At 34.9% G+C, this 27,712-nt stretch overlaps 1 protein-coding gene across 1 annotated transcript in view; it reads left to right on the top strand.

The window, feature by feature from the left end:
- LOC113070746 (transmembrane protein 132C-like) overlaps nucleotides 1-27,712 on the top strand; it is a 196,396-nt gene that overhangs the window by 42,791 nt on the left and 125,893 nt on the right. Inside the window, exon 2 of the mRNA XM_026244168.1 lies at nucleotides 12,352-13,240. Within this exon, the coding sequence (XP_026099953.1) occupies nucleotides 12,352-13,240 (889 nt within the window). The remainder of the gene's footprint in view (nucleotides 1-12,351; nucleotides 13,241-27,712) is intronic.

The raw sequence follows: 27,712 nt of genomic DNA, 5'->3' as shown, positions 1-27,712 counted from the left end.
TCCTGCAAAGCTAAGCAGCCGATTCCCTCATGGAGACAGGCCTGCTTCACTTCAATAAACACCTGACAGCACCTCTCTCTCTCTCTCTCTCTCTCTCTCTGTGTGTGTCTCTGTCTCTATCTTTCACCATCTTCCTTTATCTGTTTACTGGCCTTGAGTCTTTGTCCATCCACCTTGCCCTTTCCTCTCATTCTCACACCTGTGTGCCTCACTCTCCAATCTCGCCCTCTTACCACACTCTTTGACAGGTTGACACTGCCTCCTATCGCCTTACATATCATTAAGGGCGCTCTCGTCTACGACTAGATCTGGGGGCAGTGACTCTGAAAGCCCTCTCCATCCAGGGCTGCTTTCCTCTGGGCAGCCCTCCTGTCAGGCTTCCCTAATACCTTGTCCTGCTTGGGCAGTCAGAAGAAGACCTTCCCCTTGTCTGGAGCCTCCCTACAAGGGCCGACTAGTGGCTCATGTTGATCCATCAGCTTGAGAGCAGTGTGCTCGAAGGGAAAGAAGCAAAAGGAACAGAAAAGCAGCTGGTGATGATGATTGACAGGCGGAGGCTTTGGAGGCTTTTCTTGCTGTGTGTTTATAATAAGACATTGAAGCCATTCATTTTAGTTTAATTATTGTTCAGTGAGAATTTATCAACGGTTTATTGTGTTATGCTTCATAATAGACCTGCAAAACTAAATGCAATGTTCCTTTGTCCCTTGTTCAAATGCATACTATCATGAAAAGAACACCCAGAAATTGTATATTTCATTAATGCCGAACTGAATGAAATGAAATTGACTCAAATTAAATAACTGGCATGAATTTGCAGACGTTTAGTGGCATTCAACTCCCATATTTCATTTTCTTTTTCAAATAAGTGTTTCACTTTGTATTACGCACGGACTGAAATTACTGCCACACAGCACATTAAAGAGATTCTGATTAATGGCTTCCCTTTTCCGAGTTGCTGGTCATGTTCGTAATTTCATTTAAGCCTGAGCTCATTCATTACTTACGCTAACAATTTCTCTCTCTTTTTTTGAAGCAAACATTCACAACTTCTTTGAGTTGGCCACTCTAGAAATTAAACAAAGTCAACCGAGCTTGTAAGTCATAAATTAAAATCTGTGATGTTTTTTTTATTTTTTTGCCAAGGAAGACATTGTGCTGTATTTCTCACTGCAGTCTGTCTGGGTTTTTCCAGATTCTGGAAATTCTGACTTGTGGTGTGCTGTATGTAAACTAGATATTAGCAATAAAATAACAGCCAGCAACATCTGGACTTGACTACAACATCTGTCAGCGAGTGTTAATTATTGTCCACGCATGCATTGTGTGCTGTATATAAGGTTTCACATCTGGAGCATGTGTATGGGGTTACAACTTAAATTTACGATGATAATACTATTTCTTTTTGGCAAGACCGGCCAATCAATCTTGCAAACAGTGAAAATGGAGCCTTTTTTTCACTATATTTCTTCTCAATTGCTTCAAAGAATCACTTATATAAATCAGATTGTTTTGCATTGACGAGCTGTCCTCTTCAATGCCCCTTTTTCAGCCGTGTTTGTGTACTGCCGTGCATGTGTGTGCAAAGCCATTCGTCCTAAAAGAGTAATTTATTCCTTCTGATTCACAAGCAGGTCATTCATTGCCCTATCCTTGGTCAAAACAGAGTGCAGTAAGAGAGGAAAGAAGCCTAATTAGAGCTCAAAATGTTCTTCAGCTAAAAGGTCAAGACTAACGATTGATTTAGATATGACTTTAAAACACTGGGTGGATAAAAATGTTTTAAGATCATTGGTTAAGATTGGATTTGGTTGGAGAAGGACAATATTTACATCTTTTAAAGCAATATGCAGATTGGGTTGAATGCACAGTGTTTTTCTACACGTGAGCAGTTCATGATCCAGTGTTTTAAGTGTCTCAAAGCAGTTCATGTTGCAGTGCTATGTCTTTATATATCTTTTTTAACATGCATCTTTCTAAACTTGTAATGAGAAGAGCTTATGGACCAGGTGTTTTCAACAAAAGATAAGCTTTATAGGGCTCGCTGTTATTTCCTGCCAAAATAAAAACAGAAAATTACAGGATCATGAATATTAGTATTGTATTCTTACAGTTGTACTGTGAACTAAAGTTATCCCTATTGTGGATAGCTAAATAAAATAGAAAAAACTAATTTAAACAAGCAAAGCAAAAAAAAAATCTATTAATAATAATAATAATAATTTCATATTTTAAGATTTTTTTTTAATCATGATCCCCCCCCCTCCAAAAAAAAAGAAAAACTACCATTGCACAGTTAGTGCTGTAAACTAAATTGTATTTAATAGATTTTACAGTCATTTCCATTATTGAGAAAATGAAGGAAAACTGTCTAAATCTATTATGTGTTAAATATAAATGGATTGGATTCATGTTTGGTTTGTCAAGATTGTGTTTTGGCTGAAAATATTGTTTCCAGAGCAGTGATACGGTGCTATATATAATGGGTCATACGTTCACCCTCACAGATAAAAATTTTGGGGGCCTACTATCTGTGTCTGTTTTGCTTTATGTCCACTTCTTCATATCAGAGTGTCTCATCAGTCTCCATATTACTTTCTGTCTGAGGTGAAATCGATGTTTCTGCTGGAGGCTTTTCTATTGAGGTTATGATAGCATGCCACTGCCAGTGCTGTCTTCCAGAAACAGTGAGGGAGATATCCAACCCATTCTCACTCCAAAGACGTCAAAAACCGAAGCATGGTCAAGCGCCCCTAGCGTCACTTTTATGACGCCAAATGTGCCTCTCGGCGTCGAATATCGAAGCACTACGACCTTCATTGCTTTCAATGGGAAACTTTTGGCGTCAGAATTCGACACGAGGACATGAGATGTTTATCGCTATGAAATCACGTTCAAGAAGTCTCATTCAGCACACATCGCGATACTTGCTATCAGTTCCACAGTTTGGGTGAGTAGTCGTATATACGCTCTTTTAATGCCTTTTATAAAATGTATTCTGTCTTATTTATTAATCAGATTAGTGCCATATGTTTAATCGCTGTATTATATCGGTCATCCGCGGCTGTCTTTGAGTTTCATTGCGTTTAAATAAATGAACACAGCTGCTAATTAGTCTGATTAAACTCTATCTGTCACCTGACGTGCCATGGACCTTAGAACAGTTTTATATTATTAATTTCAGTATTAATGATGTAAGTTGTATTTGTAGTAAAATCATGGTAATCACGACACTTACAATAGTAATAAATGAAATGTGAAGTTAAAACACAGTAAACTGGACATTAGTAACTGTAACTGTAGTTTTACTATGGTATATTAATAATCAATACAACAATACAATAATCACCAAACCAGCTATGTTTGTATCACTATAATGTTAGTGTTTTTATGTGCTTTTATATGACAGATATCACAGTAATCATATGTTCTGTAGCATGCTTTTAATACCTTTTAATGTAAATCCAAAAAAAAAAAAAAAATCAAATTAAAAATAAATAATAAAACATGCATTTTTCCATCTTGCATATCAGTTTATATATATATATATATATATATATATATATATATATATATATATATATATATATGTGTGTGTGTGTGTGTGTGTGTATATATATATATATATATATATATATATATATATATATATTTATTTATTATATCTAAATATTTTGCTCACAGATCATTATTAACATTCTGTATATAATTCAATTTTATTTACTCTCCCCTTTTTATTATTTTTATTTTTATTTTTAGCTGAAAAGACGTAAAGGCAGTCAGCCCAGTGGTGTTTCTGGAGAGGGATTCCTTCAGAAATGGAGAAGACAGAAAGCTGCGGAGGCAGATATATGCAGCAGTAAGTCTGTGATAGTTTGTCCCTTTTATCAAACATTCCTGCTGTTATAATTTGTACAGCATTTGTTGTTTCTTAAACTGTTGCACTGTCCAAATACCCACACTTGCCATCTTTGCACTTGACCACTTGATTACTTATTTGAAGTCTTTCCTGTATTTGGCCTAGTGTTCGAGTGAGCATGATGACCACAAGTGTGTGTCGAACTTTTCATGACCTGATGACTGTGTTTCCCAATCCTGATCCTGGAGAACCCCAGCACTGCACGGTTTTGGTGTCTCTCTTATCTGCCTTGGAGTCTTCACTGATGAGCTGATGAGTTGAATCAGGTGTGTTTGATCAGGGAGACATCTCAAATGTGCAGTGTTGGGGTTCTCCAGGACCAGGATTGGGAGCCACTGCCTTATGGGACACTTATGTGTTTACAGAGATTTTTAATAACTAATTATCAATATTTCACATACTGTACATTGGACAGCTTCCCATGACCTCTTGTGAGATCTCGGCAAAAAGTCTGACTATTTATTCCAAAACATGATGCATGATGGGATACACAAAGCTTTGTATAGCGCTCCGGAGCAGTATTGGAGAGGTTTAGTGTGTGTTAAGGACGCTCTGCTTTGGCATTATTAAGACCGGGGACAGTCTCGTTCACACACTGTCATGTACACACACTCTCAAGTGGCCAAGACTGCAAGTGTGGGTATCTGGACAGGGTCAAAGTCTTAAAAATGATCCCTAAACACATCACAGTCTTAATAATCCAGTTTAACACTTGTATGATATTGTACAAGCCCCAGGATGGTCTCATCTGACACTATCAAAATAATTCATATGACTATAGCTTGCTATTAATTACTTGCTTTCAATAATGGATGCATTTAACATTTAATTATACAGCATCTTTACAGAGGTGTAATGTACAAGTTGCACGTAATTAATAATATTTCCTTCTTTCTGTCTTACAGGATTTTTTGCAGATAATCCTAATGCTGTTCTTCTTTTTCAGGTCTAAAATATCAAGCTCAACAGCTCACTCAAGAGCCAACCCTCACAAACCTTCCTAAAAACTAAAAGAGCTATTACTGAGTCTCAGCGAATCTTGCCATGATCAGCTCTTCCCAGGTACATTTGTTTAGAATATTTTTTTTAATCAACATTTACTCCTCAAATGCTCTGGTCTGAATCTTACTTTAAATTAACTTAATTATGTTTAATGAGCAATATTAATTGCACACAGAGTAAGTAGAGATTATCTTGTTTCACAGAAGAGAAGGCAGACCAAGGAAATGATTTGCTCAGGATGAGAAATGAAGACAGCCATCTTGTGCTCAAACAAACAGAAGTCCTCTGGTATGTGTGTGTTGAAGCAATGCTGTGTTATACAACATTTTATGATGATCTCTCACAGAACTGGTCATGTCAGCCTTGATTTCTTTTTTTACTATTACAATTACAGCATGTTAGCAAAGTGTGACTGGACATTTTTAATATTATGTTTTTAAAAACACACCACCTGTTTTAAGAGTAGACAAGTATCATGAAATTGGTTTAGTTGATATAAACACCAATGTACATTATTTCATTGTTTTCTAAATGTTATGTTATAAATTGTGAATTGATAGTGGATTGGTTTGAAGCCAGGCCTTACACTGCACAGACTAAAACACATTTGTGAGAGAAGTCAGGAACTTTGGAGAAAGATTCTAGAGGAAGAAAACACATTTACTGCAACAATAGATTAATTCTAGAGTCTCTGAGAACTACACATGCTAATGAAGTCTCATGAGCAAGTCCTTTGCCTCTGTAACTTTTTCTTAATTCTTGCAGAATTACATTTTTATTGCAGTATTTTAATTTGTACAGATGATCTCATCAGCCAAATGAGGGGTTTTGACCAAGTGATGCTCTTGAAAGGAGTGAAAGAAGAAGATGTGCTAAATTCTCTTCAGAGAAAAAGCTTCTCAAAAGGTCTCAAAACAGCTTGAAGAATGGTAAGTGTACAGTACTACAAGGGTCATAGTTGCTCACACTGCTAAAATCACACAGAACATAAGCTGAGCTCTCTGTCCATTAAACAACTTCATCTGGATTGTTTGTTTCACTTTGACCAGGTCTGGGATGTTAGGACTGAGAGATCCTCTGGCTGAGAACAAGCTACACCACATCAGTGCTGGATATCAACCACAAACTGTTTCCAGACACGAGAGAAGAAGAACACGATGGGGAGATGAAACCAGTTTAGATGTGATGATGGGAATCATTATTTTCTGGAACAGTATCTCATGTCTTATATGTATCACATGATCTGTATCACAGTTGACTGGATGGGACTGTGTGACTTTTAAGGACATTTCATCACTCATCTGTGTGAACTGATTTATATATGAGGTTAATGTATTTTTGATGATAATTATTTTCATTGAATCTTATTTGTCTTGATGCTACTTTATCAACTTTATAGTCTATGCTTCAATAAAATGAAAATGGTGAATATTGTGTTCTGAAGATTCTTGGTAAATACATAATTTTACTAGGTAGGCTCATATGTGTTTATTTTAGACTTGGAAAAACAACATATTAATTATTGGGATTATTTTTTTATTTAAGACATAAACATTTTTGATCGGATTAATAACATCTGGGACATCAGTACACCAGAAAGTAATTTTTTTATATTTTAGTAACAAATATGCACATTTTTTAGTGAAATAAAGGGAGTTACGAGATTAATTATTCTGCATTACAAGATGGTGCCATGGGCTTTATTGTTACAAACACTTGAGGGATAACTGAGAATTGTAGCAGGAATGATCAATGGGATCTTGTACTGCATTATAACCAAGAGCAGGCACATTACTGATGTCCAGCACCTGAGGAGCAAGATACGGGGGTGAGGAGGACATTTTTACACTGATTTTTGCTAAATAGTTATATATATATATATATATATATATATATATATATATATATATATATATATAAATTAATATTCTTAGCACTGCATGAATGTGTCCTTGTGTAATAGTGAAGTCTCACAATGTGTATACATTGTCCTTGATTACTGCTTTACAGGTGGGGAATAGATAAAGGCAAGTTGTTGCAGGTTCATCCATTATATTTCTTGCCATTTACTTCAAAAATCAAATAAATAATCTATTATTTTCATTATTAAATCATTTCTTTCTAATTTTTCAATGTTTCATCAGATGGCCTCACAATGTCCTGTCAAAAGGTATAATAGTCATGATGAATAGAATAGAAAACAGAGGACTGTGAAAACTGTCAGATATAAATGTGACTCAGCTCAGTTTGTTGTCCATGATGAGGAGAATACATATATGTAGGTTTTACTGCCCTTCTACCCCCAGGGGCCCAGTAGCACCCCCCGGAAGAGCCCAAAACTGTACTTTTCAAATGGCTGTAAATCAGAGTCCAATTAACATATCAAAGAGAAAATGGGCAGGATTATTACTTATGCTATGCTGATAAAATAATGTTGAGCTCAGTTTTCAGAAATAAATGGAAAGCTGACATAAAGGCATTTTAAATATTGCTCACTGTAAAATACCACATTTCAGCCTGCCTCTCAAATATATCATAGAGGTTTGCACAATAAACATATTTAGATATCCAGTTTTCCTTAAAATAAATAATTTATTTTGTTTCGTTAATAAAAAGTTTTAAACTACATTACCCACAAGCCTCCGTCGTTCTATCTATGCAAAGGCAACACTAGGGGGCTGTTTTTTGTAGTTCATTGAAGTTATGCTTAGGGTTAGGATTAGGATCTCGCTAAAGATGTCATTTTTGTCAAGATAGCAACACTTCATTGTTGACTTAATATATTACTAATGTGATGATAGCAGCAAAACATACTTTTTAACATGATGCGCTGTTTAATATGGGTTAAAAGATAGTCCAACCACAGACTGTCCTGAAAATTCATAGCCAATGACATCAAAGCTGAGCAGCAGCGTCACACTTCCTTATCCATGTATGACCGACGTCTTTCGTTTTTCGGCTGAAGGGATAGATTCGGTTAACAATAGATTAAGCTTGCTACTTATTAGATTCTGTTTTATTAACGTCTTCACCTTCCTCCGTTGTTCAGCTTGACAAACATTGGGCAATATTGATGTGCACATGCCCAGCAGTCGCAGTTGTATCCAACAGACAGATTCCTCTATAATAAATATAAGACACATTTTTAAGATTTGTATTTTTTTTTTTGACCAAAGACAAACATATTTACTAATCAAATGACGTGCTTCTAAAATTTACATTGCATATTACATTGTGTTTTAAAGTTAAAATTGTTCACATTTGTGTTTCTGTGATTTACCATTCTCTACCATTTGAACTCTAGGAATAAAAACTGAAATTATAAGTGAATGAATGAATGAATGAATGAACAAATAAATACATAAAGCATAATAACATGCATATTTTTGTAAGGATCTTCCATTATTTATTTATATGTCAAACTCATTTAAAGACAACATGCCCAAATTACTACACTGCGTCCTCTGTCACCAAGCTCATTTTTGCCACCATAAAGAATAAAAAGGCAGTTATGTTGTAAACATTAACTATTTTCAGTATGCAAATGAAAATGCTTTTATTAAAAAACAAAACAGTAAATACAGTATGTCTTTCAGAGAACACTGTAAAAAGTGTTGTGACCAAAATGTTATACAACACAATGTAAATGTTTCAAACTCACAAAAAAACACCATGAAGACATGCATGTCAAGTGTGCAATATATTTTTAATATGGAGCGCTATTTTTAACTATTGTTTTCATCACTGGTTCTGTAATGTTTTCATTATGAGCTTATAATTAAAACAAAGTTACATCTTCTGCAAAAATCAAACCACTGCAAAGTCTAATCACTGATCCAGGGACCATTTCTGTGTGTGCGGGGGATAAAGAGTTAACGAGGTGAGTCCTTGTGCATGATGGAGCTACAGCGTTATCCTCAAACAATCCTGTAAGACAGAAAGGAAGGAAATATTAAATTACATTCAACTTATACATTACACTGTGTTTTGTTTAGACCATAAAAGCAGCCTCTGTAAAGATGCTGTATAATTAAATGTTAAATGCATCCATTATTGAAAGCAAGTAATTAATAGCAAGCTATAGTCATATGAATTCTTTTGATAGTGTCAGATGAGACCGTCCTGGGGCTTGTACAATATCATACAAGTGTTAAACTGGATTATTAAGACTGTGATGTGTTTAGGGATCATTTTTAAGACTTTGACCCTGTCCAGATACCCACACTTGCAGTCTTGGCCACTTGAGAGTGTGTGTACATGACAGTGTGTGAACGAGACTGTCCCCGGTCTTAATAATGCCAAAGCACAGCGTCCTTAACACACACTAAACCTCTCCAATACTGCTCCGGAGCGCTATACAAAGCTTTGTGTATCCCATCATGCATCATGTTTTGGAATAAATAGTCAGACTTTTTGCCGAGATCTCACAAGAGGTCATGGGAAGCTGTCCAATGTACAGTATGTGAAATATTGATAATTAGTTATTAAAAATCTCTGTAAACACATAAGTGTCCCATAAGGCAGTGGCTCCCAATCCTGGTCCTGGAGAACCCCAACACTGCACATTTGAGATGTCTCCCTGATCAAACACACCTGATTCAACTCATCAGCTCATCAGTGAAGACTCCAAGGCAGATAAGAGAGACACCAAAACCGTGCAGTGCTGGGGTTCTCCAGGATCAGGATTGGGAAACACAGTCATCAGGTCATGAAAAGTTCGACACACACTTGTGGTCATCATGCTCACTCGAACACTAGGCCAAATACAGGAAAGACTTCAAATAAGTAATCAAGTGGTCAAGTGCAAAGATGGCAAGTATGGGTATTTGGACAGTGCAACAGTTTAAGAAACAACAAATGCTGTACAAATTATAACAGCAGGAATGTTTGATAAATGGGACAAACTATCACAGACTTACTGCTGCATATATCTGCCTCCGCAGCTTTCTGTCTTCTCCATTTCTGAAGGAATCCCTCTCCAGAAACACCACTGGGCTGACTGCCTTTACGTCTTTTCAGCTAAAAATAAAAAATAAAAATAATAAAAAGGGGAGAGTAAATAAAATTGAATTATATACAGAATGTTAATAATGATCTGTGAGCAAAAAAAATATATATATTATATATATATATATATATATATATATATATATATATATATATATATATATAAACTGATATGAAAGAACTGCAAGATGGAAAAATGCATGTTTTATTATTTATTTTTAATTTGATTTTTTTTTTTTGGGGGGGGGGGGGGGTTTACATTAAAATGTATTAAAAGCATGCTACAGAACATATGATTACTGTGATATCTGTCATATAAAAGCACATAAAAACACTAACATTACAGTGATACAAACATAGCTGGTTTGGTGATTATTGTATTGTTGTATTGATTATTAATATACCATAGTAAAACTACAGTTATAGTTACTAATGTCCTGTTTACTGTGTTTTAACTTCACATTTCATTTATTACTATTGTAAGTGTCGTGATTACCATGATTTTACTACAAATACAACTTACATCATTAATCCTGAAATTAATAATGATATAAAACGGATCGAAGGTCTATGGCACGTCAGGTGACAGTTTAATCAGACTAATTAGCAGCTGTGTTCATTTATTTAAACGCAATGAAACTCAAAGACAGCCGCGGATGACCGATATAATACAGCGATTAAACATATGGCACTAATTTGATTAATAAATAAGACAGAATACATTTTATAAAAGGCATTAAAAGAGCGTATTTACGACTACTCACCCAAACTGTGGAACTGATAGCAAGTATCGCGATGTGTGCTGAATGAGACTTCTTGAACGTGATTTCATAGCGATAAACATCTCATGTCCTCGTGTCGAATTCTGACGCCAAAAGTTTCCCATTGAAAGCAATGAAGGTCGTAGTGCTTCGATATTCGACGCCGAGAGGCACATTTGGCGTCATAAAAGTGACGCTAGGGGCGCTTGACCATGCTTCGGTTTTTGACGCCTTTGGAGTGAGAATGGGTTGAGATATCACATAAGATACAAGCAGTGCCTGCTCTGGAAATCATTTTGGCACTTCTTTTATGATGCAATATGTTTAAGGAAAGAGCTGAAAAAGTTATTTTCAGTTAATTTTAGTCCAGTTCTCTGAAACAATAATCAGATGTCTGTTACATAAAGTCAGGTGGTCATCAACGTTTTCAAATTCTTATACTTTCAGTGTCATTTTCCATCAAAAGAAATAATAATAATAAAAATAAAAAAAATACGGTAAACCTGATTTCTATTTTATGGTTTTTAAGGATACTGAAACATAAGATTAAAACACAATATAATGTTTCTGTGCAGATTTTGTAGCTTTATAGCAGGTAAGTGCTGAATAGCCAACAATTGTTCTTTGGGGTTCACAGTTTAATCAAAGCTCTTTAAGGCAATTCAGTTCACTTGTCTGCTGTCTTGGTAATGCCTCTGGGCAGCTCTTTTATATGCAGACTTGTCATACAAGTACAATTTACCTCTATTTAAATGGAGAAATAATTACATCTATAAAATTTTTGTCAAGATTACATTTCAGGATTTCACATCTGCAATCAAATCTGACAACAGTGTTAATCATAAATGGTGCTGCTTTAACTGATCAGGTTAATGATTGGTTTTCTACAGAAAACAACAAGGGTGCAAATAAGACTTTTTTAATGTATTGCACAGTTATATTTACTTGTGCATTCTCATTACAGTTTGCATTTGCCTTTCATTTTAGTGGTTAACTTGAGATAAACACTGATCATTTAATTACACTGTTAAATCAAATCTTTAGCAGATCTAGAAAATAATATTTCATTACATTATGATGTGTTGATTCATCTGTTTCATTAGGTGTTTTGTTTGTTTGTTTTCTTTCATTTACACAAAATAGAATATCATTTTAATATCAGCCATCAGTTATTATCTATAACGTGAAAATAATTATCAGATTCTTTGTGTTTCTTTCTTGTTAGAATACACACACTTACAGAAAAACGTAAAAAAGCTGTCAGTGGGCTGCTACCAAAAGTTGTTATTATATAAAACTGAAACTTGAATCTTTACTCATGTGTTAACTGAAATAAAAAGGAAAAAATATATGTCAATAAATGATACTGATGAACTAAAATAAAAATTAATAAATGAATGAATAAATAAAAAAAAAAAAAAAAATTGAAAAAAAGAAAGCAATACTGAATTTAAAACCCCAAACTATAATCATTTTGGTGGCACCCTTGCAAAATGTGCTAACATGTACCTTTAGGGTACTAATATGCATACATACAGTACAAAGGTTACAGATTTTGAAAGGCACAGCTTTTGACAGCCTTTGTACCTTTTTTCCTGAGTATAGAGTCCCACATGTAACTATTCCAGTTAGTTCTGACGTCTCTTTTCTTTGCTGTGTCAGTTACAGACTGTCGTATCCTGGAGAATCTTCAGCGCTATGCCTCCCCTACTTACCTGCCTGTCAACTACCAGCTCCTCAACACGGAGTCTTCTTTCTTACTGAAGGAGGCCACCCAGGACTTTATGCGCAACTCTAGTTTCCTCTCCAGAACGGAACTGTTCTTCATCCACCAGGCCAGGAGACCCCCCATCATCAATGCCACATATGGGACCCTTGCGGTGGAAGAGCCTATTCCTTTGGATCTCCTCCAAATGCCTGGCTCCTTTGTGGCTTCTTCAACCCTCTTCACCTTCAACTGGAAAGTACAGACATTTGTTCTCAATGAAAGGATTTACCTGAACAAACCCAAAGTTCATGTCTTGTTCTATATCGCCGGGAGGGACTGGGACGACTATAGCACGGTGGACAAACTCCCCTGCGTACAGATGTTCGCCTTCCATGAAACCCAGGAGGTCCGTGGGAGCTGCAGGTTACGAGGGGACATGGGCGTCTGCGTTGCAGAGCTCGAGCCTCTTCCTGGGTGGTTTGCACCTCCTAGCGTCGTCCCCGGACGCCAGAGGAGTCCGGATTTGTCAGAAGGAACGCCTGTAGAGCTGTACTACAGCCTCCGGGCTGCAGAAGTGGGAGGTTGTCTTTCCGAGGAGTTAGGGTTCAAGAGCGCCGCTCACTCGGATGAAGAGGGATTGTTTGGATCGGCAACGTCTACACCCATGAGGCACATCGGGAGTGTAAGATTATTCCAGAATCCATCTGCTCCGGAATTATCAGAGCAACGTTTGGATGCAAATTTTGCAGTGTTGGTACCATCCGCGCCTGTTCGACAAAGGGATACCGTGTCAGCATATGTTGCAGCCTCACCGTACTCACCTGTGGAGATGTTCACTCTCAGGTAAGAGATCTCCAGATGCAAGATGTACAACCACATAAAAAAAACTCTGCTGTGTTAGCAGATAACTACTTTACCAAGGGACTTCATTGCTGCGTTACAACACTTATAAAAATAATGTTTTCAAGAAGGATTTTTCACAAGAGTAGCTAGTTTGATAATCGGAAGACACTTTTGTGTAATGAAAAGGTTCATGGATATTAAAGGTTCTTCATTGAATCTTTGCCAATAAAGAACCTTTAATTTTTAAGAGTGTAGTGAAGTTTTCTGTAATGAATGCCATGCCATTTTATAAGGAACGTTAAAAGCAATTTGCTTTGCGGCTTCACCTATTCATTAAAGCCATTTGCTTTTTTTCCCTGTTATTTTAATCTGAACTAATCATATTTTGCCCAGTTATCGGTCTTCTCTCCTCTTGGATCTCCATAATTTGGTCACATGTTTTCCTTGACATAATCATTTGTCTTTTGAAATGATTGTGATTTATTCCGGCTGGTGTGTCTGAGGTGAATTTTCACTTCATGGTGCCTTGACTTGATTTAACCATGCTTTTTGTTTACCATCGCAGAGAGAAAGACATCTTTATTTTCAGGTGGAAACATCTAGCAGCACTGAATCTGCGGGTACTAATTAGAATTTGCAGATGCGGCTAAGTGATTTGGGTAATTAACGCACAATGCAAATGAGGATGTCGTCAATTAGAATGTGCCTCCATTTGCGTAATGACTGCAAGCTCGTCCGATTGTAATCTCAGTGGGCGAGAACATTTATAAACCATATGAGACCCAACTTGATAAGAGGTCAAGCCAATTTGTCAACCTTGCATGTGCAGGGAAGCTAAGAAACACTAGCACAGATAAGTGTGGAAGAAAATCAGCTAGAATGGATGTCAGCTGGGTTTTCTTTTTGATGAGATCATGATTGAACTAGTAAAAAAATAGAGAAAGGGCAAATCAGAGGTTGATTTTTGTAGGTTGTACATTTATTCATGCTGGTTTTCATGTGGAAGATTGTGTGAAATTAATACTTGGTTTGACCATGTGTTTCGTGATCAGCAAACACTCTACTAAGATATGATTGGAACTGTATTTATGAGAGTGTGGTTACTGTACTGCAATTGCTCGAAAAACGATTCATGAATAAAATATTTTGTGGTTGTGTAGTTATATGCATGTTGAAAAGGCCGCATGACTGGCAAAATCGTGCTTTCATTTTCTCAAGTATAACATTATCATCTGTGTTATCATCTATTATCATCTTGATGTACAGCTTTAAATTAAATCAGTATTAAATAATCTACGGAAGATCATTATAGGAACTTGAAAGAAACGAATGCACTAATTTGAAGTATTAATGATCCATTAAATGTTTTTCATGGACTGCTTAGTATCAATTATTATTATTATTATTATTTTATTTTTTTTACGAGTGTGAAGAGAGAGAGGGTCATATATCTCTTCTGCTGGATGAAAATGAAACACTGATATATATTTTGATTCATTTTGTGTTGCATATCTGTTGCTACTTTAATTAGAAAAAAATATAATTGTAGTTTAAAATTGAGTATATTTTCTCAAATTAGTTTGGCTTATTTACATATTGCTTTAGCAGGCACTCTGCATTAAGTAAGATTTTATGATGAATTACTGTATGTCTGTATTACTGGATGGATGCTTTTTTCTACCTTTACACTCTTTTTCTGGTTATTTATTTAAATATTTATTTAAAATGAACAAAGGTATCCAATTCTACTTTTACTTTAGGCTGTGTGTAAAGCGTCCCACAGAATTCGAGCCTGTGAAACATCCACTGCCTGACTCCAAAATAAGAAATCACCCCATCCCCGAATAAACAATATTATTCCATATGGAAGACAGCTAATCTTCCAAATCTACACACACATTTGTTTTTCTGTCAAATGGGGACATATATTGACTCTCAGTCCACAATGCAGGAAAAAACTGACCCACACACACTCACTGAATGGATGAAGATACAAAAAGCAATTTTGTTGAAATTATTTTATTTCTCTTCTCATGCATAATCCTTTTAGTTCAGTAGAGGTGTCACTGTGTATCGCTTGTTCCAACTCAAAAGGTGCCCACTTTTAAAATAATTTTGGCAGAAATTCAGGTCAGAGAAAAGCATAATCTTTTAAAAAATGAAGGAATATAATCTAATACCACTGCAGAGTGCAATGCACCAACTACTGTACGTACATAATTAGTTGAAGCCTGCGACTGTAAGGCTTGCTATCTATGAGTCATACAGTTTTCAGAAATGGTGCTTTTATGTTGCAATTGTAGCTCTACAGTGATTGCTGCATATAATCATTATGGCTGTCAATGTGTGTTAGCTTACTAAGACATGATCAAATGTTAACCTCACCCACATCTGCTGAATGATATTTCAGTATACTGTATTTGTTATGATATATATGATGTGCCTGGTTGTTCTAGTTATTGAGATTTGTTGCTGAATATCTGCATTTAGTGTGAAATAATGCTGAATATTTTCAGTGCAACTATGAAGATTCAGTGCATCGTAATTGATTCTTGTTGCTCTTTACTCTACTGGTCAAAGGTTTGGGTCCATTTTTTTTTTAGGTATCAGTGATACTCACCTTCAGTCACAAAGATGCCATGTAACAAATATAAATAAATAAATAAATAAATAAATAAATATATATATATATATATATATATATATATATATATATATATATATATATATATATATATATATATATATATATATATATATATATATATATATATTAGTGCTGTCAAAATTAGCGCGTTAACGCATTCGATTAATTAGAAATATTTAACGCGTTAAAAAAAATAACGCAATTAACGCGGTTGCAGTTTTTTTATTTCCAGTTGTGGCCTATGTGTGTTCAACGTGCAAAGAAATATGGATAAGACCAAGGAAGGACTTTTAGACGGAAAGTTTCAGTATAAAACTCTGCCGGATTACTCTTCAGTCTGCCACAAGAAACATTACTCTTCATTTAGTCTGCCACAAGAAACAGCAACATTAAAATCATGAACTCAAATGTCATTGTTTAAAAAAAAAAACAATGACTGTAACAGTGCGTAAATCAGACCTTTCTGTAACGTCTTTGTGCATAGGCTATAGATTAATTCGATAAATGAATATCTAAATTTGTGCCTTGCCGTCTACGGTATTTTTTTAGAACTTAGAAAAAAGATGCTGCAGCCAATGAACAGCCAGCGGGGGGCTGCAGGACGACTCAACCTCCGCAGACAGTTTGTAATGTTTATCAGACAATAAATACTCAAGATTTTGCTTTAGTATAACTCACAACGAGTTTCACACACCTTCTCCGGCCACGTTGAGTTGTTGACACTTAACAGTGGGAAAAGCGACACATGCGCTATTCACTTGTATAACTTAAGGGTGAATGGGTAATGTAGTTTCTGCTCTGGGTGGGATGAATTAGGAAGCTTGCATTGTGAAGGGCGCTCTGAAAATCAGCAGTGCAGGTAAAAGATTAAAACCTCTATTAAAACAGATGTCCAAATGAGCGTACCGGTACGCTACAAGCACGTTCTGTGCGCACGGAGAGGTGGCGGTACGCTCAAGAGCTATATTTGGAAGTGGCGGTGCATACCGGCCCACTTAAAGCACTGGCAATGACTATACTTTGGAATTGTTTTGCAGTCCACTTAGAATTCAACATGGAAATCATTTTTGTTTTTTATTGGCATTGATTGTTTTGAAATTCAAATGGTACTTACATGCCTGTGTTTTTATTTCTGTAATAAATATGGCTTTCAAGCCAACAGTTAATTTGGAGGATATTGATGGTTTATTGCAGGTATGTTGTTTACATGAGAAAATCTGTGTTACAAGTTAAACAAAAATTCCATTAAACAATCATATTTTGAATTTAAATAGTTTCTTTGTCTTACGTTTACATTAATTATTTACATTTTACATTTACATATCCAAAAAGTTTCAGTCTTTTAATTGCGATTAATCGCGATTAATTTTAAAAAATTGTGCGATTAATTAGTTAATTTTTTTTAATCGATTGACAGCACTAATATATATATATATATATATATACTGTCTTTATTTTATACAATAATTTGAAGATTGTATGTGAAATTATGTATTGCAATATAAAAGTATATTTTAAAAAATCTAATGTTATTATATATATATATATATATATATATATATATATATATATATATATATATATATATATATATATATATATATATAACAACATATATATATATGCTATATATATATATAGCAACAATACAACAACTTTACAGTTTTTAGAGCTAAGGCGAGACTAAATATATTTTAAAAAAATCTTACCAACCCCAAACTTTTTTGATTGTTTTTTCTGTTCTTAAGCTATGATTATATGCACTAAGAGTGTTTGCACAGACTAATTCACTAATAAAGCTTATTCTAGACTTTTGAACTGTAAAGTATATTGAAATTGGATTTAATGTAATAGGAAAGCACATTTACTTGTTTTATTTTTTTTGGTCTTTCAAGACTCCTTTTGTCTTTTTCAATTTCAAGACCAATTTTTAAGCAACTTATTATGCACCTTTCTGCTCTTGAACAGAAGTAATAAAGGTTCAGTCATGAGTCACAGCTGGTACAGACCCTTTATTCAAAGCTCTTGCAATCTGATGTAATCTTTTCTATCGAGTGATGAAGTGTTCTTTAGGCAGCATCTGTTTGTGCTATATATATCTCCAGCACTGAGGTGTTTGAGATAGCAATTATTTTTTTTTTTTTTCAAGGCATTGATGAAACACAACACACTTTGCAAGAATTTATTTCCCTCATCACAATCAATAGCTAAATCTTGCATCGCTCTCTCTCTGTAATACACTTGCTCTGTCGGCAGGTAACTGGAGGACTGCATTCAAGTTGCTAAGTTGCTTTGATTTGCTTTTGTATCAGCAAGATTTTCCAATTTCAGCCTCAAGATGAAAGCAGCAACTCTTATTCCCCATGCTTCATATGCACGCTGTTTTTATTCTCATGGCTGCCTAAAGAAAGTTCCTTACTTTTGCAAGAAAACTATTTAAATGAGCCGTTTGAGTTTCTTAAAAAGAATTAAGGGAAAGGAATGCTTGTTTGCATCAGCTCCCCGCTCTGGATCTAGCGGTGTGCTGTTTTTAGTGTGTGTAGATATTGCTCTATAATCTGTGTTCATCATCTGTGTCATCTGTGTCTGCTGAGGCAACTGCACTGGCATTTTTCCCTACAAGAAAAGAGATTATTGTTTTCCTTGTTCACTTACGCTTCATGAATCATACAATTTCATAGCTCGAGTGTGAATTATGTATCATACGGATATTCATAAATGGCTGACATAAACAGAATCCAAATTTTTCATCCTCAAAAGCAGCTTTTGCACTAGACTGAAATAGTCCTTCCAGAGTTATGAAGAGGAGAGAGAGAGAGAGAGACTGCATACTACTTTACATACATTAAAGTAATCTGGCCGGCTTCTGAGATGAGCAAACAAAACCATGAATTATTGGTCTACAATTCAGACCTTGTTCGAACTTGAATTTAAATTTAAAACCATGTAAGATTTCCTTATATCATTTAAGCAGTGGTTACAGTGGGATTTGGCAGGTGGGGGAACCCTTAAATTTTGTGTAGGTGCAACAGGGAAAAATTACTTGCCGTGGGACAACATATTGAGTATCGTCATATATAATTGTTTTTGGGACAAGAGTGTCACTGTGGCACCAGTTATCACAATACTTATTTACTATATATTTTTATGTTCTTTTTTTTTTTTAAGAAAATTGCTGAAAACCACAATATAGAACACAACCTTGTTTATCACAATGTACATTAAACATAAAAATGAGAAGTCCAAAACTGAATCAAATTTAACACACCAAAATGGCTGAAGACACCTATAACAGAAATAACTGACAACCTAGATAGAGCTATTATAGAGTCAAAGTCAAAATGCAGAATCAAAAGTTTTGTTGCATCATGAAACATGAGAAACAATGACAACAACAAACAACAATGTATGATGGTCCAAATATTGTGGCTATTGTCACATCCACTCAAAATTGCTCCCATATGGACTGGTGCTGTGACTTGATTTGCACTGGTTTCCTTTGTGGACCGGCTGTGTGATCAACTGCTCTTCTTGCGAGCACCCATTTCTTTACATATTCTGTGCATTGCACTGATTCACAGGAGACCCAACCAAAGAAATGAACATCAGTGCTGACATCTTTTGTATTTTTAGTTGAGCTCTCAGAGGTGTTATTGTGATGTTAATTTCAGAGAATCTTTTTTGTGCTTGACTGACTTGTTTTGCTGTTGCACCCGTGTCTCGCACAAGAAACTAAAAATGCAGCGCTCAAGTTTAAAGTTCAACTTCTGTCTCATAATCTGTGTTATTTTCCATTTCACTGCCACAGACGCATCTTTTATGATCAATGTTAGAGATGTGTTCAAGGTTACGGTCCTTCATTGAGTGATTAATCGCCTCAGCAACTTCACGCGCTAACAATCATTTCCCTAAACAGCCACAGGACTGATTTTCTGCCACAGCAAAGAGCTTATTAATAATGAAAACAATTATTGATTTTTGCTAATTCCTATTTTATTTCAGTAACTGTTGGTAGTTTCGTTTCGTTTTTCATTTATTGTGATAAAAAAAAAAAGTAGTTTCAGTTTTTGTTTACAAAAATATCCTTGGTGAATTCCTCATGAACTAGCTGATGAACAGAGCCCTGCAAATAATAGTCTAACTCGGAGCCTTGCTCGTTCTTTAACTTGTGTTTGTTGTCCTGTCTAAATTATGGAAATTTGACATTAGCCTGCTTCACCTTAGACTTTTAACTCCACTGCAACATCCACTAGCTTTGTCCAGAACAGCAGCTGTTAACACCACGACTTGCGTTGAACCGGCAATGCACTCAAATCAGACAGAAGAACCGTGACTGAGAACATAACACACGTCGGGGAGCGTGTTTGTGAAGGTGGGACCAGGGGGTGATATTACTTGATGCGTAAAGACCATGGTAAAGACTCCTTCAGATCAGTACAGAAGCACCAGGCTGGCTGCAATTTGACAGTGAACACGCAACATCTTTTAAACTATAGCCTATTATTGATATTAATGAATCTATTTATTTTTTAATTTATCTGACGTGCCGGAACACAGTTTCGGACCATTCCGGACCACTTTAACCCCTGCATTTAAGTGCACTTTATGCATTATGAAAAAGTAGACTGAGTCTCAGTAACCACTCTGACAGACTTGACGTTTCACTGTTGCCTTTATCTTCAGTAAAATTTTCATTCATTCATTCATAATGTACCTCTGGAGGTCCAGTGCCAGCTACGATGAATGGGACCACTAACAAATAGCTTTCTTCGGGAAAGATCAAACTTGATAAAGTTGGATCAAACTTGATTCAGACCGGTTTGATAAACTGGTTCAACTGATTAATTGAAAAGATCTAATAAAAAAGACTCATACATTCAGAACCCGGACATCTGTTCCATGGAAGAAAGTCAGCTGCATTGGTTTGGAATGACATGAGCCAGTAAATAACAACAGTTTTTCTGCTAAAGATTTTTTCAAACAGAATCGGGCTTGATTGTGTTCCACAAAGATATTCATAAATCCAGTTCAGCATTCTGTGCAGTCATCCAGAAGATGAATCCATTATACAATGATTTCTGAAAAGCTGTCCATCAACGTGGTTACCTCTGCAGGCATCATAAGTCATGTGTGATTTATGATGCGCGATGGACTAGCAATAAACACTTTACAGAGGGGTAAATATTTATGGCTGCAGCTCATAAAGTAGCCCGTCATAATGATGTCTGTACACCAAAAAGAAAATTGTGGTGAAATCATTTTTATTCAGAAATTACTATTGATTTTTGTTTTCATAATTATATAGACACATCAATTAATACATTGAATTAAACATGAAATTTCGAAGTATAAGACTGCAATGGTATTTAACTGTAAAACATACAAACTCCATTAATCTGTTTTATTTACAAACTTCAGAAAATAGAGTTGGAAAAAGTACCTTAAGTTAGATGAATATTTGTGTCACAGTGCCTGTCTTTTTCTATACTTTGGATGTGCATGAACTGGCAAGATAAATAGTTTGTGTTTCTCGAACGGTTTTTGTTATTTTAATCATTCACCCTCCCACTAAGAACATTCTCCAGAGCAGTTTGATGCTGAACACCGGATTCAGACACTGTCAGCTGTGCTTAATAGAAAAGAGCGAGGGAGATTTGTACTCGTATGTGTGAGTGCGTGTTTGTGTGTTTGTTTACATCAAGTGAGTGTGTGAATACCAAAAGCAGAGTCTACTTAAAGGGAATCAATTCGCCCCATCTTTAAAAGGCAGTGCATCAGAGGGCACATTATCTGGGATTCTGCCTCATTATACAGTCTGATGGACAGAAGTTAACTACTGCAGTCACCTCACCTTCAGCTGGACCCGTCTACAGCTGCACTGCACTGGCTGGCACACAAATAAAACACAGATTTTATCCAATTTGATGAGATTCTCTTCATGTTTGAAAAAAAGAAAAAAAGTTACAAATGTCTGGCATCTGTGCAAAAGCAGCTAAACAGGATGTAACAGCCATTAAAAACAGACATAAATCTATTATTATAAAAATGATTGGGGTTTTACTGTCACACTGACTGTTATATCGGCATTTCTGTAGTTCTACTAGAAGAGCGTAGCACTAACAACAGCAAGGCCAGGGGTTCAATTCTTGGTAGACATGACATCAATGCATCATGAGTTGCTATGTATTGGCACCCTTGGTAAAGTGAGCAAGGAAGGCTGTAAAAAAAAAAAAAACACATACACGACTAGGGATCTGAGACCATTCCAACATACAGAATCTCTCCAGGCACATCTGCTCATATTTACAGAGGGTGCCAGCTTTAGCGGAGGGCACTGTATAAGCTCTAGCACAGGAGATGTCCAGGGGCTGTAACTGGGTGTAGGGAGTCCACTGACAATTTTAGAGAGAGAGAGAGAGAGAGAGAGAGAGAGAGGTTGATTTGGACCAGTATTTATGGAAAAGGGCTATAGAAGTAGATTGAATAAAAAAAAAAAAAAAAAAAAAAAAAAAAAATATATATATATATATATATATATATATATATATATATATATATATATATATATATATATATATATATATATATATATATATTGGTTTGGTTGCAATGGGACTGTGGTGTTACATTTTTAAAAATATATCTGAACCAATAAATAGTGAAGATCACATTAATTTTAGTTTTTTTTTATTATGCATTTAAATATTTTCATGTATTTTTAAGTATGCAAAACTGTAACCATTTTTATATGGACTCCTTTGTTAGTATGTTGCAGCCTTTTTTAGAGTCACTATAAGCTTGTTCTCTAACAGAAGTAGAAGATAAGGAACTTGCCCTTCACAAGCTTATGCTCGCAGACTAATGGACACCTATAGTACTTAATAAAGCTACTGCTAATTGGAAACCCTTCGCTTACTCCTCGCCACGACCAGTCCTCTGACCTCTCATCAACATCTGTTTCTTCTGCCTTCTGTTTTTCTGCTCATCGTGACTCAGAAACCCTCACTAATGTGTTCAAGCTCCAGGACCATCTAATTAACAGACCGAGCAGATCCAAACATGCACCGGCTCAAGCACCGGCATATGTTGAACTATTCCCTAACGCTGATGAATATACTTGATTACGACTGGCCAGCGAGAGCTCATTATTTCTGAACATTGAGTGATGTTTAGACACATTCAAGTTTTTTTTTGACATTTCATCAACTGGTTTGTATGGATAGTTTGGTTGCTAGGTAATTGTAGCTAAAGCTAAGAAGTAACTTAGAGATGAAAGCCAGAAATGAGTTTCATGAAACTGAAGTGTTTCTCTTGTCAAACAGATGTGCGTCTGAATGGACACACACACACACACACACACACACACATGTACTTTGGTACTTCTGATAAATTAAATGAGACAGAGAGAGATTTAAAAAAAATGTTAAACCCATTCAAGGAAAGGTATGTTTAGACCAATTTGGAGTTACAGTAAATCACTTTTACTGTAACTTCAGCTGTGTGCGTATTGTGGTGGCAGAAAAACACTGGAAACAATTGGAAGGAAACAGTTAAAATCCATGAAATAAGACAAAACATTTTTTTATTGTGGTGCCTTTGGGTACCAGATTTGTCGAATCATTTTAATATAATATCGTCATCAAAAACGCAATTTGAAGCAAACCGCACAGATGTTTAAACGAACAAACTATGGATGAAACCTGCTATGATTACCCTTTTTTTGACAGCATAATTTATACTGTTAAAGCATAACTTATATAGACAATAGGTCTATATAATATTCACATAGGGGATATATTGTATTAGCCCTACAGTCACATGACCATTTAAACATTTTACATATACATTACTTATTTTAACCCACAATTCATACTTTTTTTTTTTTTCTTGCAAATGCAAGTTTACCTCCTAGTTCGGACGTAAATTTTGACACAACTCAATAATTGCAAGTTTGTCAATTCTGTGGGGAAAAAAAGCCAGAAGTATGGGGTTATAAACTCATGATTCTGAGCTGAGGGAAAAAGAGAGAATGACGAGTTTACTTTTCTTACCCAAATTGTGAGATATAATCTGTAAATTGCAAGAATAAAAGTTAGAACTTTTAAATATAAACTCAAAATCACCTTATTCTGTTATTTGATAGCTTGCATGGACCGCTATGTTAAAACTGCCATTTTCTGCCACCAGATCCGCCCACAATAAAACGCCGTCATCACTGTTTGGAAACACTGAAATTGGTTTATAGTCATCTGGAGATTGAAGAATTTGAAGATTCTATGAACAACACAATTTTTACAAACAGTTATTATACTGTTAAGTACAGACATTTTGCTTAGGCCATTTACTGTAAAGAAATTAAATTGTAGAGTTCGACTACATAATAATCAAACAGTCAAATGTCAAAACTGAAATAAATGTGCAGATTTGGCAAATTAGAGTGCACAATTAAAAATACAATATCAGCCAATGACGATAAATTACAAATCATCTAATATTAGATTATGGTTCTAGTGTATTTTGCATCTCTACTTTGAAATGACTTAATTTGAACAGAAGAATCTGGCAGAATACAGCAATTTATTAACTATAGTATTTAGACACCTGCATCCCAAAAATCAGTACACAATCCATGTGACCATTTGAAACCAAAATCCATTGTATAAACAGTGCAATAGAAAAAAAGATTAGAATGAGCACAATCCACATGGCATTTCTATCCGACAGAAAGAAGTGATGCAGAGCCTAAATAATCAGTTAATGTTAATCCTGTGACCCTCTACTCTCCTGCTGGATGTGGTACATTAGAATAAACGTCTTTCTCTCGTGGCTTCCCAAAGAAGTGACGTGACACACTAGTTTGCCAAACATTGTAACATTGTCATTTCCTAGCAACTAAGTAAGCCAAAACCAACAGATTAGCATCCTGCTGATGAGGAGATCTCATGAGTGTTTGCACAGCCTCTCCGAGCCATAGCCTTGGTTTTTCCCTTAGTATAAAAAAAAAAAAAAAAAGACTTACCTGTGATCGTAGTATAGTAAAGCTCTTCTCTTATCTTAATTTTTTTGGCCTTTTGCCATGTCTTACAGTGTCAATATCCCTGTCTTTGAGTTGTGCCACAGTGTGCTATGTTTTCAGTTGCATATGTACTAAATCATTTCATATTATGCTCCATTTTTATAACCACTTATTAGCTTTAAATACCTTTCATATCAATGATTTGCATGATTGAATGTTTAATGGGCTTCCTTTTTTTAATAGGACAGAATATTCTTGGCAGCATTTTCCTTAATTTTTTGATAAATCCCGTAAATGACTCTAAAGCATGCTGATGTAGCCCACATATTCAGGAGATTAAAATTTCATTAATAGTGGGATCAACCAGCCTTCACTATTACTAATTAGTCTTTAAAGGCATAATTGGAAATGCAAATCATCTTTATTTTGTGGTTTATCACACTGTATTAAATCCTGTAACAATGCATGCCTGCTTGTGTGATGGATTCGTCTATAGTTACTTGATGATCAAGCATTTACATAATATTTTAATAACACCTGCATGCCTGTGTTCATGCACATGAAGTATACGGGCCAGTCACTTATTTATTTGTACAGAAATACATTAAATGCAATGCAATTAATGCAGTTCACACATACATCAAATTTATTATTATTATTATTATTATTATTTTTATTATTATTATTCTGAGGGGCTACTAGTCAAAAAAAAAAAAAAAAAAAAAAACATTCAGGGTGATACAACTGTCCTATAATTATTTAAAGGAGAGAGAAAAAAAAAAACCTTAAGAGTAAACCCGCTGTATATTGTTTTAAATATTTTATTATGAATTAGAAAAAAAGATTGAAAAAAATAAATAAAAAAATGTGTTTATTGTTAAATACATTTTTGAAAAACTGCTTCACTGAATGATTATATTTTAAAAACTTTGGCAAATCAGGGTTGTGAAGTGCAATCAAAATGCAAAAATAAATAAATAAATGATAATAATAATAATAATAATAAAAAAAAAAAAAAAAAAAAAAAAAAAAATATATATATATATATATATATATATATATATATATAAAAAACAGAAACAAATCTCTTAAAATAACAGATAATATTGGATAATTTTAAGATATTACAAGGTTAGTTTGAGTTCAATGTCAAGGGTTGCAACTGCCTTAAATCTAATATTTATGAATTAATAAGAATATAGTTTTATCTTTAATTTTTAATTATTAGAAAATAATTATTGAAAGAATTATTATACACTCACTTGTACAACTTGGCATGCATTTTAAAATTTGTTTTAAATATATTTTTCAGACCTGTTGTTCACCTCTATGCTACTTTAGACAAATCTAAAGAATTATATAATAGAATCCATTTCAAATTGAACGCCTTTCACCGGTTGGACCCAGTTTTAATCAATCTTATAGGCTTTACTCATAATAATCTTATATTTTAATTAAGTCAGTTTTTAGAAGCAATATTCATGTATGGCTAAGTCTTTTATTTGTATATTGCCTGCATTCTCCTCACGTATCTAATAACATGCTGCCATAGTTCTGGGTCAAGAGGTGAAGCAAAGCAGCAGTGTCTTTATGCTGAGTTCACTTGTTGGACTTAAGCCTAATACGTTCTCACATTTTTATTAGCAAGCAGATTTGATAACACAAGCGTCAGATTTGCTCCAGAGCCAATATGTCACTTGTGTCTTTATCAGATGATACTAAGGCTGGATGATTTGGACAAAGAATCCTGATAAATAAATCTATGATATGCATGCTTTAGGAAAGGTTAGCATCATTTCTTAACTGTATACGGTGGAGGTGTCACTATGAATTAGCATCAATGGGGCAAATATAGATAGTTATGCTACGCTATACTACTTAATGTTTGTCTGCTAAACAAGACCAAATATTGACTCTGACTGGTCCATTGAGGCCTGCTTTTAAATATTTCTAAATATAATTAGAAATGATATAATTTCATATAATGTTTTATGATATCACAGGCAATGATCTCTTATACTGTGCAAGTTAAATGTTTAATGTATCAATCTTTAGTTACCGTGTGGTTTCACTCTTCTCTCATAATACAAAATTAATATAAAATATAATATGGCTTACAAAGGCCGGACCCGTGGTGTTGTTAGATGGTGTTAATATGGGAAATGTGGGTTTGAATATGGCCTGCATTTTCTAGTGGTCCAGTTTTTTTATGCATCGACTCAGCAATTGGTCTGTGACTTTGTGGTCTTCTGCTGGAGTAGGTGCTGTTCAATTGAAGATTGAAGCACGTGATTTCAATAATTAGCAAGTGTGTCCCAGTTTTGTCCTGTTTTGTCCATAAAATGTGTATGTGTATTTTTAAAAATTCTTAAAAATAAGTTTTTATAGAACCAAGTAATAGCAATTCATCTTTAAATAAATAATATACAAAAATATAAAAGAAATATTTTGGTAAAACACCAGACTTTAAATATCAGTTAGTATAAGAGTAGTAATCTAATGGGTATATAAAAATATACATATTTTTAGATGAGCTTATACAATACAGTGTTCGTGAGAAAACTCATCTTGGTGTACTAAACTAGGATTGCACTGAAAAATCCCACACATGAGCCTTGTAGCATTTTCCTCTGGCAGTGTTCCATTTTTCTTTTATTTCCTTTTGTTTATTTATTTATTTTGATATTCCTTGGGATGTCAGATGTATTCTCAGTGTGCCCCACATCTGCGACACAGATTCAGGAAAGAAAACAGAAACACCGGGGGCCTATGCTGTGCTATAATTCCTGTTCTTGGCTCAGGAGAGAAT

Source organism: Carassius auratus, unplaced genomic scaffold (assembly GCF_003368295.1).
Source record: "Carassius auratus strain Wakin unplaced genomic scaffold, ASM336829v1 scaf_tig00005214, whole genome shotgun sequence".
NCBI lineage: Eukaryota > Metazoa > Chordata > Actinopteri > Cypriniformes > Cyprinidae > Carassius > Carassius auratus.
Note: the sequence above shows the minus strand (reverse complement) of the source record. Positions and strands in the feature narration are given on the sequence as shown.